A 17,611-nucleotide genomic window follows, 5' to 3' on the forward strand; every position below is an offset into this window, starting at 1 on the left:
CATGGAAACCAGGAGACTAGACCTGCATGCAATATTCCAAGTGAGGTCTTATTAAGGCCTTCTAAAGAGGCAAAATGACTTCCTTATCTTTACATGTCAAGGTTCGTTTCAGCATTGCAGTTATTCTCTGAGTTGTATTTACATTTTTTGCTATATGACACTTGCAGTTCAACTTCCTGTTTACTAAAGCTCCAAGATTCCTAGCCTGATCAGTTTCTTCTAGCTTAATATAATACCAATATAATATACCAATATAATACGACGTTGGATATCTAATCACACCAAAGTGCATGACCATACATTTATTAAAATTAAACTGACAGCCAAATGAGTGGAAAGGCTTGTGTTGGCAGTACATGTTTGTTTATTTTAACAGTATTGATTACAGCACAGAATGATAAGAAAATAATTAATATTTATTAACTTATTAGCTGATATTTCACTGGTATTGTATCCAACATCTTCAGAGAACAAGAACACTTTGTCACAGTACATAAAACAGTAACATTTTGGTATAACAATGGAACTAGTTTAAAAAAATTTAATGGACAATACAAGGAACTAAAGTTTTAATAAAGTTCTAAATTTATTAAGCATCTATGGTGGAAAAAGAGAGAGAACAAGTATTAATTATTGTATGCCCACACGTCATTGAACCTAGTCTGGCAAAGTGCCAAGAATAATCGATTCATGCTGAAGGGAAGAAAGAAATAAAGGATGTACAGATTGGTCACCAACACACGAAATCACGTGCTTTATACATAAATTTTCCAACTGTCGTACAAGCAAAATAGTTACCACTTTAAGAACTAGAATTTTCATAAAAGAAAAGCTAATTTTCCAATGTATAATAATAAGCACTCATCCTACAAAACACAGATTACTCTAATGTCGGAATGGATTCTCTTTCTTTTGACATGTGCAGAAGTGTCAAAAGGTCTCGCATTTGTAGGCATACAGTATATCTTAAAACGACTGTCTTCCAGATTTTTGGTAAATTTATACAGCCATACTGATAGAGATTTGGAGTATGTTTTAAAGCTGTTGATTACAAAAACAATCTCTCTGATTTATAATGACTTCTGTGTAGCACTTTTGTTTTTTTCCCCATTTGATCCTGTGTGAAAGGATTTCCAAGGTCTGCTAGACCCAACTTGCCATAACAGTAGTGCCAAATGTATTTTTTTGTGTTCACAAAGGCATATGTCAGCAGTTCTGCCTGTCTATCCATAGTGAGTCAGGTCACAAGAACAGGATATTTCATAAACTTCTGGATGTGATAAAGAAGAGAATTTGTCCTTTGCAAAATTGATATGTGGTTTAAATATGGTGTTTAGTGTAGCTGATATTTATTAAGCATTCTAGATATCTTTTCAGATGTGCTTGAATGAATGGGATGATAACAGTTTTGCTGTATTCTTATGTGATAGGCAATGGAGGTGATTTCTGGGGAGCATTTAGTATTTTTTCTATCCTATGGGGATTATAGCCATTGGTTAAGTAAAAAAGTGTGATGCAAGTAAGTGGGTTCAGTGGATCATTGTCATTGGAACAGATATTTCTGACTCTGTGATTGCTTTTAGGTTACCATACCGTTGAGCTGGATGATGGTGTGAATGTTTATACAGATATCTCTGTATGTATACCTGTATGTGTGGGTTTTCTATAAACAGAAAAAGATAATGAACCATCAAACCACCAGATAAAGACACTAATCACAGGAAGCCCTGTGATTAGTGTCTTTAGGAAGGCTATCTAGGCAGACAGCCATTTGCATCCGTTTCAGTTGTGAAGTGGATTTTAGGGCGTTGGCTATTTAAATACACTAAAAATGTATGAAATGTGTCTCTACCATATGGCCAAATTGCAAACACATCATCAACATAGTGTAGCCATACCACTGGTTTGAGATGACTGTATTCATAGCTAAGTTTTTCAAATGTTCTATGTAGAACTTGGCTAAAGAGGTAGAAAGAGGAGAGCCTATTGCTCTTCCATCAATTTATTTGTATTATCTTCCCTTTCCATGCAAAATAACCTGCATGTACTGTAAATCTACATAATTCAAATATATATCTGGGAGGGGGGTAACTTTAACAAATCAACTGATTCAATTAATGGTACATTGGTAAATAGTGAAGTAATATCAAAACTAAAGGAGCCTCTAAAACTCAGTCGGTATAGACGAAGCCCTTTGGTCTGAAAGACCTGGGTTCGATTCCCATCTATGACATGAGGAACCTTTATCTGGTCTCTTTCGACTAAAGTTGAGTTAGCTGGTCTCATACGGATGTAGGGGATTTTTTCACCTGGAAATTCAGGTTTTTTGTCTCTCAGAACAGGCACACCGGGTCCCCTTTTTCACACACGGATTACAGTCATGAATACTTACGACAAAATGTGGAAGAGATGGGGTCCTCACCACATATCGTTATGCCCATTGTTAACCATGAGTCACATCATGGTAGTCAACCTCCTAGGTAGGAGAAGGCAAATGAATGGATGGATCAAAACTAATAATTACATCTGAAATTTTTAACAAAGGAGGGAGAATTGTTTGTGGTGCAGGGGGGCTAGTAATTTAGCTAAATGTTTAGCAAGTTTTGTATGTGGAACTGTTTATACTATTCACAATAGTGGGGGGGGTTATCTTTTTGTGAATTTTAGGTACTCCATATATGCTGAGTTTTTTTAACATAAGGTTTTAGTTAACTGTTTCTTTTGACCAGGAAGTGACTTTCTTCAATAATTTGCAAACTTTATTCTTTGAGAGTACTGTGACAGTTCTCTGATCATTGCACTGAATGATCAGAGAACTGGATATAATACCAGCGAAATGTTAGTTAATAAATATTAATTATTTTCTTATCTTTGTGTGTTGTAATCAATATCATTAAAATAAATGAGCATGAACTGATAGCCATTTCAATATGCCCATTATTCCAGTCTATTCCCACACACTCTCAGTATCCTTCCCATCCAACAACTTATACCATAGCACAACCCAATCGCCAGAAAAAAATTACATGTGTGTGTGTGTGTGTGTGTGTGTGTGTGTGTGTGTGTGTGTGTGTGTGTGTGTGTGTGTGTGTGTGTGTTCACACATACAGGTACACTACTGATTTTCCAGCACCCTTGGTTCCAGAGCCTTGCCAGATTAGCCATTTTGCTGGACCAATGGAGGTCATGTAATAATAATTCATCAGTACATCCCTAATCCACTTATTATGTCTCTTCCATTTGTCTAAAGTACCATGATCCACTAGAAACTTAAATATCAAATGTAAGTTAAATCTGAATTAATTTATGAAAAGAAATACATTAATATAAATCATGCAGTGTAAACGGATATGAACTTGTGGTTATTCTTACACACTGCTATCACCACTGAACTGGTCTTTGCTTACAAGCCCTGGCTACAGTTAAATGCTAGCAAATTAAACTAAGAATCACCTAAAATCAACAGATCATCATCAAATACTGATGTACTTAATTAGCATGTACTTTCATAATTTTGTCCGACTGTCCTTTACTAGAAAATTAGTGTGCCTGTGTGTGTAAACTGATTCAGGACTGATAAATCAAGTTAATTATAACATTAAACAAAACTTCATTAATATTTCTTAAATCGGCCTTTATTTCAGTAGAGGACAGCAATCAAAGTCTACTCCTATGGGATTTATTATAATAATAAACGACTTTTCTGCTACTTTATTTGCTGTTTGATTTAAGTATCCATTTTTTCCACGCTTTCTGTTTATCTGTTGCTTTCAGATCCACTTTTGCTCTGAATTCTATAAGGGTTGAAATACTAGGCATTAACTTTAATTAAAATAATATATTCTTTAAACAGGGTTCTGTGGCTATGCATATTCATAAGACCCCAGCCAGGTTCTTTTAAAATTAATTTTACTAAAAAAATTAATGTCAATAATAAGGAGAAAAATATAGTGAATGAACAGAATTCCTCTTCATAAATTGTATTTTTTTTTTTTTTTTAAATTTTTTTTTTAAGGCATGCAATGGATGATTTGGAGTCCCGTAGACCACCATCTCCAGACACTGTTCGCTCTGGGTAAGCATTTAATTCTTTATGTAGTTTAACTTGAAAGATATAAATTAATTTTTTTAGACTTATTTTTTTTTAGATTAACCCAAGAATATATAATTAAATAAATTAATTATATTCTTGGGTTAATCCTTTATCCATGTGTAAGTAAACAAAGTTTCCACCTGAAGTATTTTCAGGACTGGACAACTCGTATAATAGAAACTAATGATTTCACATCACTTGCCTTAGTATCCCATAATGCAAAGCACATATCCTTACGGACATGTATAATGCTATGCATTATGGGAAGGGTCACTACCCAGACTGGTTTTGACCTTTATCGGGGGTCTCTTCAAGTGGGAGCCAGACCCAGAGGTGATACTAAGGTTGAAGTAATGCAGAAGCCTTATTTCCATATACAAGTAGCCCAAAAGGTGTCACACCTTTTATTAAAATACCCTGCATTAGAGATAGTTGTTGGAAGTTTTTCCACTTGGTTATACTATAAATTAAAGATGCCAAGAAATTATATTCTTGATTTAATCCTTTATCCAAGGCAAGTGATGTGAAGTCATCAGCTTCTATATATACGAGATGCTCAGTACTGAAAATAGTTCAGCCATAAACTTTGTTTGCTTACACTTTGATAAAGGATTAAACCAAGAATATGATTTCTTGGCATCTTTAATTCATAGTATAGCCAAGTTGAAAAACTTCCAGTAACTTGAAAGATGTTTTAGTAATCAGTATTGATATAATAAAAAAAGTTTTAGCCCATTTCAGATCAACTCGAAACAATACTTGCTGAAGTACATTACTATGAAATGGATTACAGTTATTTTTTATTTATTTTTAATGATTAATTATATGAAGAGCCAAAGGCTTCAATTCGTCGACATACACTTATTTAAGTTAAGGGATATTACATCCCACATTGTTTCATAGCCGAATAAGAAACTCAAAGAGTTTCATGCCGAATATAGTAAATATATAAAGTTCGGCGAGTCCAAGCATAAGCAAATACCTGGATAGTGTTACAACTGACCCTTTAGGGAGTGCAACACTGAGGCAACTCATGGTAAGGGTGGAGCAAGCTCCGATCACTATTCTTGATATTTCCCCATAATGTGAAACTCAGCTCCTAGGAGCTGTATTACTGTTCTACATTATGAGTGAGAGAAGGTCACTACCCAGACCAGTTTCAACCTTTATTGAGGTCTCATCAGTGAGTAGGTAGACCTAGAAATACCAAGTTTGTAGCAAACAGAACTTACATATACCCTGCTATGAGAATATGTAAGGGTATACAGAAGAAACACACTTGACCAAAGACTAGAGACCTCAGATATGAGAATCCTGTGAAATATTAGGGGCACATATTTCCAACACTGTCATTGTTGCTGCCACTTCAACGTTATCAATATCCAACCAATTTTCTAATTCTTCTTTTGACATACCATCTGGGGTTTTTATGAAAAATTTAATTTGTAAGATATGCAAATTCTTTGGATGAAGGAGTTTCATAGTTTGTCTTAAAAAATCCAACTTTTTGGAAGCAGTTTTCAATAGTGTTCTCTCTGACATTGCTACCAAATGTAGTGCATCAAGAAGGGAAATCTTTTTTGCAATTGCACTTTCATCAAATTGGTCTTTTATATAAATAAGTTCAGCTATGATTTTCACACAAACTTCCCTGTGATAATAAGTTTAAAAGCCCGTTTGATGACTTGGTCACATGGTTTAATTAATGATGGAGTGTTTGAAGGGAAGAAGATTAGTTTGATGTTCTTTAACGATAAATTGTGTGTGTGTGTGCAGTGCAGTTATCTACTAACGAGACAATTTTTTGTTTTAATTTAAGATCATACTTAACCAACCAATTGTTGAAAATGGTATTAGTTATCCAAGCATTGCGCTGGAACAGTAGTCAACAGGCAAACTTTTGACACCTTTTAAAACACTGAGGATTTTTACTTTTTCTAATCACTAGGAGCTCTCATTTTTCATCTTTAAGATTTAATTTCTTTAGTAGTTTCATTTTTAAACAAATAAGTATGATCAGGCATTTCACGAAAATAGTCTGGTTTCGTCTGCATTGTAAATATCCTTGGGAAAATATTCAGCAATAATTTTTGGCCACTTGGTCTTAATCCACACATCAGCTGATAAAAAATTAGCACGTTTTTTTCACCATGAATACTCTTGCACACAATATTCTCTTGCTTTCTTTGCCTGTTGTTTTTGCAAGTTACTCTTTTTTGACGCATCAAAGGCGGCCATTAATCGAAGCATTCTTTTCACGAACATTACTGAATCAAATCTTTAATGCTGATTCAACTTGAGTATCCTTACCAGATCAGGCTCTCTTCCAATCCATGTTCTCATTATAAGAATTGAAGTTTTAATGTTTGATCTCTTTTTTAAGATCTTACACAAGAGTGGTTGTGATATTTTTAAATGTACCGCAACACTACTCTGACTCATTTTGGGCAATTTGTCATAGCATTCCAAAATTCTTTGCTTTTCTTGAAGAGATGAAGTTTTATTTAAATATAAAGAGCCAAGAGGCTTCATTTCGGCGATGTAACATGAAGCTTATTGGCTCTTTATATTTAAGTAATTTAATGGGTGCACCTTTTTGACAACTTGTATAGCAAAGTACATAAGTTCTTTTTGCTATACCCATAGTATTAATATTAATTTGGTCTGCCTACTCACTGATGAGGCTTCAATAAAGGTCGAAACCGGTCTGGGTAGTGACCTCCCACCATAATGTATAAGATCATACATCTCCTATGAGATGTGTTTTTACATTATGGGAAATACTAAGAAAGTGATCAGAGCTTTACTCACCTTTGCTATGAGTTGCTCTAGTTTGTACTATGTACTTTGTACTACGTGCTTTAGCTTACGCTAGTAGTCGCTGATACTTTTATAGTTTACTATATTCGGTATGAAACTCTTTGATTCCGATCTCTGAGTTTCTTATTTGGTTTTGAAACAATGTGCGATTTAATATCCCCTTAATTTTAAATAATTTTACTTTTTAATTTTTATGGCTATTTTGCCTATTTTTGTTTAGGAGTACCCCTTTTTTATGATGTCATTGGCTTTTTACTCAATTTTTAGGGCATTACTGATGTTTTAAAGATAAAGATATAGATATATGAAGAATATAAGGAAGGAATAATTTTTGCCAATATCTTTGTAGGATGTTCCTCGTTGTCTTCTTATTGAGTTCAATTGTCTTCATATTGTCTTCAATATGATGATATTATTGAAGTGTGACTGAAAGAAAGGAAGGGAGGTTCGAAAGGTGGAGATAGAGCGATGTGGGAGAATTGCAGCTACGTCACAAGGTATGTGAAATTTAAAACCCAGGTTTCAAGGGTGGGCTGTGAATTCTTTGGGAAGAAGAAGGTGAAAGATAGAAATTTTTGGGAGAAGGATAAAATATGATGAAACAAAATTAGGAATAGGCGTAATGGAGTGTCAGCTTGGTGTTTTGGTCTTGGGTGTATCTATGTTGTTTTTTATTGGTCAGAGTCATGACCTGATTTTTATGTTTTGGAGCTTCCAACTCTCAGAGATTGTATTGGGACAGTGAACGTTTATTGAGTTTTTGTCACATTTTATGGCTATTGTTTCTGATATTCTAAGCATTGTTTCATTTTCCTGTATGTCTAGTATGACAGCTTTGTTGATTTATGGGGTATGCTTCTGTTCAAGAGCATAGACTGCTATTTCTGTTTTTTTCTAAATTTTGTTTTCTGTTTTTCTTTTGGTCATTACATTTCTTATTGCTTAAATGTTCTGGAATTGGTATTTGTATCACGGAAGTGTTCCTGTAGTCTTGCCCATAAAGATCTGATCGTGGAACCTGCATGAGTGATGTCACGGTCTTGTTGACAAGGAAATTTGTAGACCACATTGTGGTGTTCTAGTATTTCTTTGTATGTGTGAGATTTTGTGGGTGCTAATTTTTGGTTTGTGGTGAACACTAATTTATAGTTGGTGTGTTTAAAACTGTATTTGTAAGCTTTGTATGTGTTCTGGATGTATGGCAGTTTAATGATTTTTTGTGTTGGGAGATTTGTTTTGCAACAGGTTTTTGCTGTTTTATTGGTGTAACTTATTAGCTGTGTTGGGTAATTTTGGTTTCTAAAAATATGTGTTAATTTCTCTATTTCTGTGTTGAGATAATTATGTGTAGAAATACATAGAAATAAAGATTTTAACACAGGTTGTTAGAGGATTCAACGAAACGATTCTTAGAATATCAGAAACAATAGCCATAATAAACATTCACAACTCTAACCAATAGAAAACAACACAAATACTCCCAAGACCAAAACACCAAGCTGACATGACATAGCCTCCCCTTTTCCCACGAGCTCCGATGACACACAGTTGTAATGGCACATGCCCTGTTACTTCTACCCCTAATTTTGTTTCATCATCTTTCACCTTCTTCCCAAAGAATTCACAGCCCACCCTATGAAACCCGAGTTTTAAATTTCACATACCTTGTGTATTACTCGCAATTCTCTCACATCTATCTCCACATTTCCAACCCACCCACCCCTTTCCTTTCATATCACCATATGCTGGATGCTGCTCAATAAGAAGACAACCAGGAACATCTTACAAAGGTATGCCCAATAATCACTGCTTCATTTTCTTCATTTATCTATATTTTTGGTACATCAGTAATGCCCTGAAAATTGAGTAAAAAGCCAATGACTTTTTACTCAATTTTTACAAATTAAATTTGAGAAAAAGGAGTACTCCTAAACATAAATAGGCATAAAAATTAAGATTTATTTAGAGGCGTAACATGGAAAATTTTCCAGAAATAATATCTATAAATCTTTACGTTTTTTACTTGCTTCTGCCATAATGCTAAGGTCTGTTTTAATTAGCACTTAAAGGCAAATTCACTTACTGAAAGAGAGCATGAAAATAAACTCAAAAAATCACAATTAGACTCTATTTATACCCACCTGCATTTGCCTGGAAGATATAAGATTTACAGAAGATTAAGAAAAAAGTCAGATTTCGACAAATATTCTTTATAATTCAAATTTTCAATTTCAAATTGTTTATAATATTCAAACTTTCTCCTGATTAGCCCTTATTTCTTAAAATTCTGAGATGCAAAAAGCTAATTCGAGGATTTTGGTAAAAAATAACCGGAACTTTGATTATAATAGATGGATTATTTTTAATTGATTTTAAATGGTGAATTTTGGGACTGACTGATCTTGATAAAATAGCCGATTTATAATATTATCTGCGATCACAATAATCGGATTTTACTGTATTTCCTTTTTTAAATTTTTAAAAATAGAGATAATTCATTGCACTAATCTTTACTTCCTTATACAAGGGTGGATTGAAAAGTTCTGATAAACACCTAGAACAAAAATGGTAATAAAGCAACTGATATCCCCAACAAAGAACATATCTTAAAAGCCTTTAACCCCATGTTTCATCAAAGTTTAATCATTTGTTCTTTTAGGATATATAAGAAGACGTCAGAGGCTTTAAGGAAATTCGAAGACACAAAGATGTGGGCCATCAAGTTTTCCATGCTTCAAGAAAGTCTGAGATTTACCAAACTTTGTGTGAGACTTTAGGAGACTATGTCCCAGCATATTCAACAGTTGCCAGATGGGTGACCAGTTTTAAAACTGGGCATCCTGAGACAACAGATGCCCCCAGGTCAGTAAAATCTTCCACAGCATTCACACCTGAACACATCAATGCAGTGCATGCCATGATCCTTGATGATAGATGAATACCACCCAAAAACATTACAGAGACTCTGGGAATATCCAAGAAACTAGTTGGAGTCATTATCCTCCAACATCTGGACCTGCAGACGCTCTCAGCGAAGTAAGTCCCTAAATGTGTGAATTCCGATCCAAAAGAGAGAGAATGCGTGCTGTCGTCCCAAGGGATTTAGAGTCATTTTGAGATTTCGGATGCAAATTGTTTGGCTTCTATTGTGACTGTTGATGAAACATAGCTTCAGCACACTGATTCAGAGACCGAACAACAGTCAGTGGAGTGAAGACACGAAGTTCTCTACGGCCAAAGAAGTTTCTCACCTAAAAGTCAGAAACTTCTTTGGTGAAAATAAAAAGGTGAAACTGTTACAGCAGCAATTTATTCAATAGCTCTGAAGAAATTGAAGGAGAAACAGCACTGGAAACTGAGCAGAGGTGTGTTTTGATTTTGCATGACAACGCACCTGCTCACACTGCTCATGAAACCCAACTGACAATACATAACTTAGGCTTTCAGTGTCTGCTCATCCATGCTATTTGCCAGACCTGGCCCCATCTGACTATTCCTATTCTTAGAATTTAAAGAAACTCTTGAAGTAAACAAAATTTACCACAAATGATGATGTCGCATCTGCAGCTGAGGATTGGTTTGTGCAACAAGGGAAAGACTTTTTCTCAGAGGATTGCAAATGATGCAGCAGCATTGTGACAAGTGTATAACACTTCATGGGGAATGTGTAGAGTAATGTGTAAGTTACATGGTTCTATCTCAATTCCTTCATGGTGATTATCGCAACTTCTCAGCATACCCTTGTATAAGCTATGTACATATTGTATATATTAGTTTTATTAGTTCAACTTACTGTGTATAAGCATTTAATACCTGTTTTTTATATATGTTTAAAAATCTTTTTAGATTCTTATTTACACCTATTTATGCACTTTGATATATTTCCTATATATTTGTTAACTTGCATGCTGCTGTGACAAGTATTGGTGCAGTATGACCTCAGCTAAACTTGTGCCACTAAACCTAAAATCAAACTAAATCATCCAGTAGTTTATTGCATAGACAGTAAACTATGCAAGACCACCTAGAAACTGGCCAAACATTTATCCAAAATCATTTTCCACTCCTCACAAGCAAACCTGCCTCATATGTTAAAATATTTTTTCTTTAAAACATTAATAAGAAATCTAATGATGATAGATCTCACAATTTTTTGTGATTACTTTACTGTTGACCATTGTACATCTGACCCTTGACCTCATTTAGCCACATGTCCTCTCTGACATTTTTGCAGTATTATTTAGCCTCACCATTTATTCTGATTATTTCCTATGGAAAGAGGGAAATAATATACATACAATTAGATGCAACTGCAATTGCCCACCACCACCACCTCCAACTTGCCAACTTCTCTATGAAATGCTTTGATAACAAGCATTCACCATAGCTACACTTAAATCAGTTGTTTTTTTTATGTTATGTTCATGATATAATTCCTGTAAACTCATACATAGCCTTAAAAGCACCGGATTCATTTTTAGCACATCTTAACAGCTAGCATCAAAAATTACACTTAAAAAAAAAAAAAAAGACGAAAGAAAGAAAGTAGCAGTTACTCCTCTTTCTAAATGTGTATCTAGTGATAGAAACAGGAGACAGTTGAAAACCCATTCATATTGGGGTGATATTAAACAATCGCTATAAACTCTGTGATTTCATCACATGATCACCACTGAATCGAGGCTGAAAACAAGAAATACATGTCACCATTCTGAACTTTCCAACAGAATCTGTTGAATCACTAAGTTAGCATGAGAATAACTTTGATCCAATAAGTAATGTTATGTGGCATTGTTTCGGACCCATGAATAAAAGAAAGGACAGAAAGAACTTCCAACGCCTCATGAAAGTGACTTGAGACACATAAAAACTAATAACAGTGATTAACAAGATGTTCAAAGGCTCCTGCCACCAATAGTGCATATGAGGCTTAGCCTAACCTTTGCTCGGAAAGAACAAGGACATCAACTACAAAAACAACTAGCACAAAAAAAGGCCAAAATAAAAACAAATGATTGTTTTTATTTTGGCTACAAACAGAAGAAGATGGTGCTGAAAGTGAGTGACACTATTAGCTACTGTTAGGACAAGTATGCAGGCACTGCATAGGAAATGTTCATGATCCATGTAGTCAAATATATGCTCCATAGAGCCTTAACTCCAACCTTAATAGTGTCCACTACAATCTCTAGCTGATCAAGCCCCACTTACTCTTCCTGACAGAAACCCAAATACCCCCCCACACACACACACAACTTCTTTCACTGCAAATCAAACCACCTCCTTTTCCTTGACTCCTTTTAACCCAAGGGTGGTAGCATCTGCGTATACATTTGATCTGGCATATCCTGCCCGAGAGCACCTGACTTAGAATCACATGACTTTGACCTCTTTAGTTGGAAATCTCCCTGCTTCACTCAATGAAATTCATTTGCTGACCCTATTGCTTTCCAAACCACCATCCAGTAAGCTCTTTAACTTCCTCTCCTTAAACATTGATCTTTTCCAGTCCTCTTTCCCTTACAGTGAAATCATTCTTCTAGGAGATTTTTAACATTCACAACACCAACTCTCCTCCTCCTGTTGTACAGACCATGCAGGCAGAGATGCTAACATATTTGCTATCGCTAACAACTTAACACAAATTGTTCACGTCTACCAGGTAATCCTAACCACTCCCCAAAACATCCAAGATCTCTTACTAGTGACCCATCCAGGTACACTCTGAATGTAGTGTGTTCATTTCAGGAGACAGCCACTCCCGAACAATGTAGTCTTGCATTTAACAGTGCCAGCTGAGATGACCATGATTTTATGCCTCATTCTCATGGTTGGACTATTATTTTAGACCTTCCAACACAAACACATGCAGCTAACACATTATCGAAATAATCCTTACTTGCATGAAATCATACATTCCCCACTCTATTCTGAACTGCCATTCCTTAACTAAGTTTGGTTTTCCAAAAGGTTTGCCAAGGCTGTACAAAGCAAAACATCAAGATATCACAACTGGCTTATTATTTTAGATATAAACATCAAGATATTATAACTGGCTTATTATGACTATTATTTTAGACCTTCCAACACAAACACATGCAGCTAACACATTATCGAAATAATCCTTACTTGCATGAAATCATACATTCCCCACTCTATTCTGAACTGCCATTCCTTAACTAAGTTTGGTTTTCCAAAAGGTTTGCCAAGGCTGTACAAAGCAAAACATCAAGATATCACAACTGGCTTACACCAAGATCTCCATCTTCCTTTAGTGCTTATACTCAAGCCTGAAACAGCTGCAAGTAAACTATCAATGCTTCCAAATCAAAACTTGAAAAAGATAAAAGCAGGAAGCTTGCATTTTGTCCTAAAGCAACCAGACATTTTGGTCTCTTGCCAGAACTATTGGCCATAATTTTTGCCCAACAGTAGTTTCCATCCCTGTCACACACTCAGGTGGTTCTCTAGCATCATCCACAGAAAGAGCCAATCTCCTGCCTTCACACTTTGATCATGGCAAATCCCCCCCCCCCCCCAGTTATTCCAGATGCACAGTACTCAATACTTCCTCTGTCCTTAGAATGAGATCAGAAGAATATTGTAAAAATTTAACATGAAAAAGTCTCCTGGCCCTATGACATTCTTCAATTGTTCTGAAGGTATGTGCAGCAGAACTGACTCTAGTCCTATGTTGTTTGTTTATGCTCTCTTACTCCACTAGTATCTACCAATAGCTTGGAAATTGGGCAATGTTCAACCCGCTCCCAAGAAGGGTGACAAATCACTACTATTAAACTATTGCTCCATCTCTCTCACCTCAGCCTATTGAAAGTAATGGACAAAACCATCAGCACCCAACTCCTATGATACATTGGCACCCAGCTAATAAATAGCTGCCAGTATGGATTCCCCTGCTGCCGATCAACAGGAGATCTACTCATATGTGTCATTCATCTCAGGACAGACATTTACCATGCAGAAGTTTGGTGAATCTGAAGTGGTTGCATTTCATATCTCTAAAGTTTTTGACTGAATTTGGCACATAGGCCTATTAAGCAAACTTCTGTCATGTATCAGTCCCACAACTTCTACATTTGGATTGCCAACTTTCTGACTGGATGGAAGCACATGTGATGCTGGATGGTTCCTTATGCTCTCATTATTCAACTAATGGTGGGGTTCCACAAGGTTATGTTCTCTCATCAGTTCTCTTCCTTCTGTATATCAACAACCTACTTCAGGTGGCCACCAACCCAATACACAATTTTGCAGATGACAGCACATTGCACTGCTCGCTTTCATTTGACAAACCTTACACAACAGAAATCACCTCAATTTGCAGAATGTCAATGTCTGCTGCTCTCAGTTCTGATCTCCAAGCTATCTTCCAGTAGGTTTTACATAACCTTGTCAATTTCAGTACTAGCAAAACCCATATCTCTTATTTCCTACAAAAAAAAGAACTTATTTTATTCCATTGTTATCTTTGACAACACTCAAATCTCTAAACAAGTTGAGATTTTTCTTCTTGGAATCACCGTGACATGGAGCCTCTCCTTGCATAAACACATCACAACCATTACCTCCTCAGCTTCAGAAAAACTAGGATTTCTCTTTTGTTCAAGGCATTACTTCACCTTAAACAGCTGATAACCTTATAGAAACCACAAATCTGCAGACTGTTGAATACTGCTCTTGAGGTGTGGGTGCCCTATGAGTTTCCTAAAAATACTTGACTCGATACAGAAGAGGACAATCAGACTGATTAATAAGCTATCTCTTAATAGCTCACTCCACCCACTTTCACACAGGCACTTGATTTCTACATATGCATCTTCTATTGTTCATTCACAGTTGTTCATATGAAATAGCATCAATAATAATTCTTCTACTCTTCTAAAGCCATTGGAACACATTCCCTTCACAGTACAACTTCAAATTCCAGAACAAGGTTCTTTTCTCCTCCTTTGTACCAGCTACTGATGTATTGTGATAGTTATAATCCCCACGAAGTAAATAAAATACTGCATGCCCCATCCCCTCCTATATGTTTTCCAAAGAATACAATTTATTGTATTCTTTGGAATACAATAGTTTAATAAAACAAATAATACAAAGAATGCAGGCCTTAAAATCAAATGTAAACAAGTTTCTCCTCTCCCAAACCAATGCCCATACACAATACTAACATACTATAGATTGATCAACCCACATCTCGTGTATGGTGTCAACATATATATATATATATATATATATATATCATATATATATCACACCGCCACCCATCCCAACAGCATGTCATCCTCAAAACACTCAAGTCAGGACTGTTTGTTCAAATGACAGCCCTTGAAACTGATTTCAGGTACCTTTGTAACATTTTTTTAGAAAATAGTTATAATCCCCACAAAGTAAATAAAATACTGCATTCCTCCCATCCCTATATGCAAGCTACATTCAAAATATCTCCATCTCACTTTAAAGCATTCATTTAGCTAGCTACCTTCTTCCATACTCTTAAAGATTCTCTTTAAGAGTATGGAAGAGTATAAATGTTCCGTTTTGCCTGCAGTTTAGCCTGGTCTTGTTTAGTAGGTTCTCCGTTTAAAATGTTTTCAGTGTTTCTGTCCATTGTCATAGTCTTAGTCTTTATTATTGCTAATATTCACGGCAAATTTATTACAGCAATTTTCAGATTAGTTGGGATATCCGCAGGTTTGTACTGGATTTCCTTAAGAGAATTATCGTCTGCATAAAGGCCAGATTAATGTCTCCAGTTTTGATATTATATTTAATTCTACTTTCCTTCATAGTGTGATCCATGTAGATCAGAGGTCTTCAATCTTTCAGACAGTATTAAAAATTTCAATGAAGTCTGCCGGCCACTAAGCTATACTGCAATATTTAGAATTGTAAGATGCTTTCCAGATTCACAAGGAACGCTGTGCATTTAATACTTTAAATAAAATCCTATAAAAATAAACTCGGCTTTAAGAGTGTACATCTTAACGTACTACTACTTTGAGAACTACGTAGGAGTCAGGTTCATGATAAGTAAATACAATCAATACTTGAAAAAAGATAATTTAATGAAGAAAACATTCATTTTTTACAATGTCAATGGGAAACTTGGATGCTTTTCCTTGACCAGCTTGTCGATGTTGGCATCAATGTTGGTAGTTGTTATGTGCTGAGTATTCTTGAGATATTGGTCTGTAATCTGAGTTCTTGTCTTGGACGTCACATGCTTCATTCTGGAGAAGAACTGCTCACATAATTATGTGCTTCCTAACAAAGCGCACATCTTCAAAGCATGCCGGCGAAGATTAGAGAATTCATCCTCAGAAATGTAGTCTTTGTAAAATGTAAGCAACGGCACATCGAATAATTTTTCTCTCAAAGAAGATTGTTTTGGAGTTCAAGCAGCTCCATTTGTACTGAGCCCAGCATTTCGGCAACATTGACACTGAATAGCAGTGAAAATAAATCTAAAGAAGACTGTTGGTTACGAAAATCACTAAATCTCTTTTCGAACTCACTTCGCAACATAGCTAATTTTGTAGCGTATTCATCAAGAGATGAACAGTTGGACATAGCAAGAAGCTGAAAATGAATTTTTTGCGAGTTGTGCCAAACCCTCGAGGTTGGTTAAGCTGAGGCCAAAACTCTGGAGCGTTTTCTTGGCAGCTTCAAGAATAGCAGTGCCTTTCGTCGTTCCCTTCATAGGTATGAGCGCTGGCAGTTCTTCTGTCACAGTGAATTGTTGATCAATGCCACGGACAAAGAGAGCCAGTTGTGCTGTTTCCTTCACATCTGTGCTCTCATCTAAAGCAAGTGAATATGACGTAAATTTGGATGACCGATTTTTTAAAGTTCCTTCAATGTCATTGGCAAGTTCTTCGACACGTCGTGTTACAGTTAATGCAGACAAATTCAGTTTTTTAAACACTTCCTTATTATTTGGGCACAGAATTTCCTCAGCAATGAGACACTCTTTCACAAACTCGCCATCCAAGAAGACTTTTTGATTTTTAGCAATTTTTTCAGCTATTACATAACTTTCTTTAATGCACACTTCGCTCTCTTCCTTCTGCCTTTTAAACGTACCCTGCTGGCATTTTAGATCAATTTGGAGACAGTTCACTTTGTTCACACAAAGCTGCCTTTGAAGGTGATCGAAATTACGTAAGCTTTTTCTCATAGTGTCGATTTATATTGTATTCTTTTGATACTCACACTGATTCACGACAAATTAAACACAAGCTTATCTTCGATCGTCATAAAAAAGTACAAATTGGTCCACTTTTCATTTAAAACACGACAAGAATCACTTGATTTACGCTTTTTACTCATAGATGCTATAGTGATGGAAGGTTGAACCCAAAATATGATCCAAAATGGGCGTGTAACGGTTATAATCCACTGAATATGTCTCGCACTAATGAAAAAAGTCTGGCAATAGCCTTTGGCTAACATGATGAACCTGCATGCGCTTATACAAATATCACACTGTTCACAACTGACTGACTATCTGTGGATGAGATCCTCTTGTATTTATATGAAAATATCGAAGTATTGAGATGTATCTGGAAGGCACTAGACAGTGCACTTGAATGCACTACTGCTTCAGTCATCTACCTGCGACATTAGTACTAGTACTTAAGTACCGCTTGGTGATGGTAGATTGCTGAAGAAGCA

At 35.7% G+C, this 17,611-nt stretch overlaps 1 protein-coding gene across 1 annotated transcript in view; it reads left to right on the top strand.

Moving 5' to 3' along the window:
* The window catches only part of ssh (Protein phosphatase Slingshot), a 412,359-nt gene that overhangs the window by 234,112 nt on the left and 160,636 nt on the right, over window positions 1-17,611 (top strand). Inside the window, exon 8 of the mRNA XM_090391626.1 lies at window positions 4,016-4,075. Within this exon, the coding sequence (XP_090247752.1) occupies window positions 4,016-4,075 (60 nt within the window). The remainder of the gene's footprint in view (window positions 1-4,015; window positions 4,076-17,611) is intronic.

The sequence above is a fragment of the Typopeltis vanoorti genome, chromosome 4, assembly GCF_054136105.1.
Source record: "Typopeltis vanoorti isolate ZY-2024b chromosome 4, IOZ_Tvanoo_1.0, whole genome shotgun sequence".
Classification (NCBI taxonomy): Eukaryota; Metazoa; Arthropoda; class Arachnida; order Uropygi; family Thelyphonidae; genus Typopeltis; species Typopeltis vanoorti.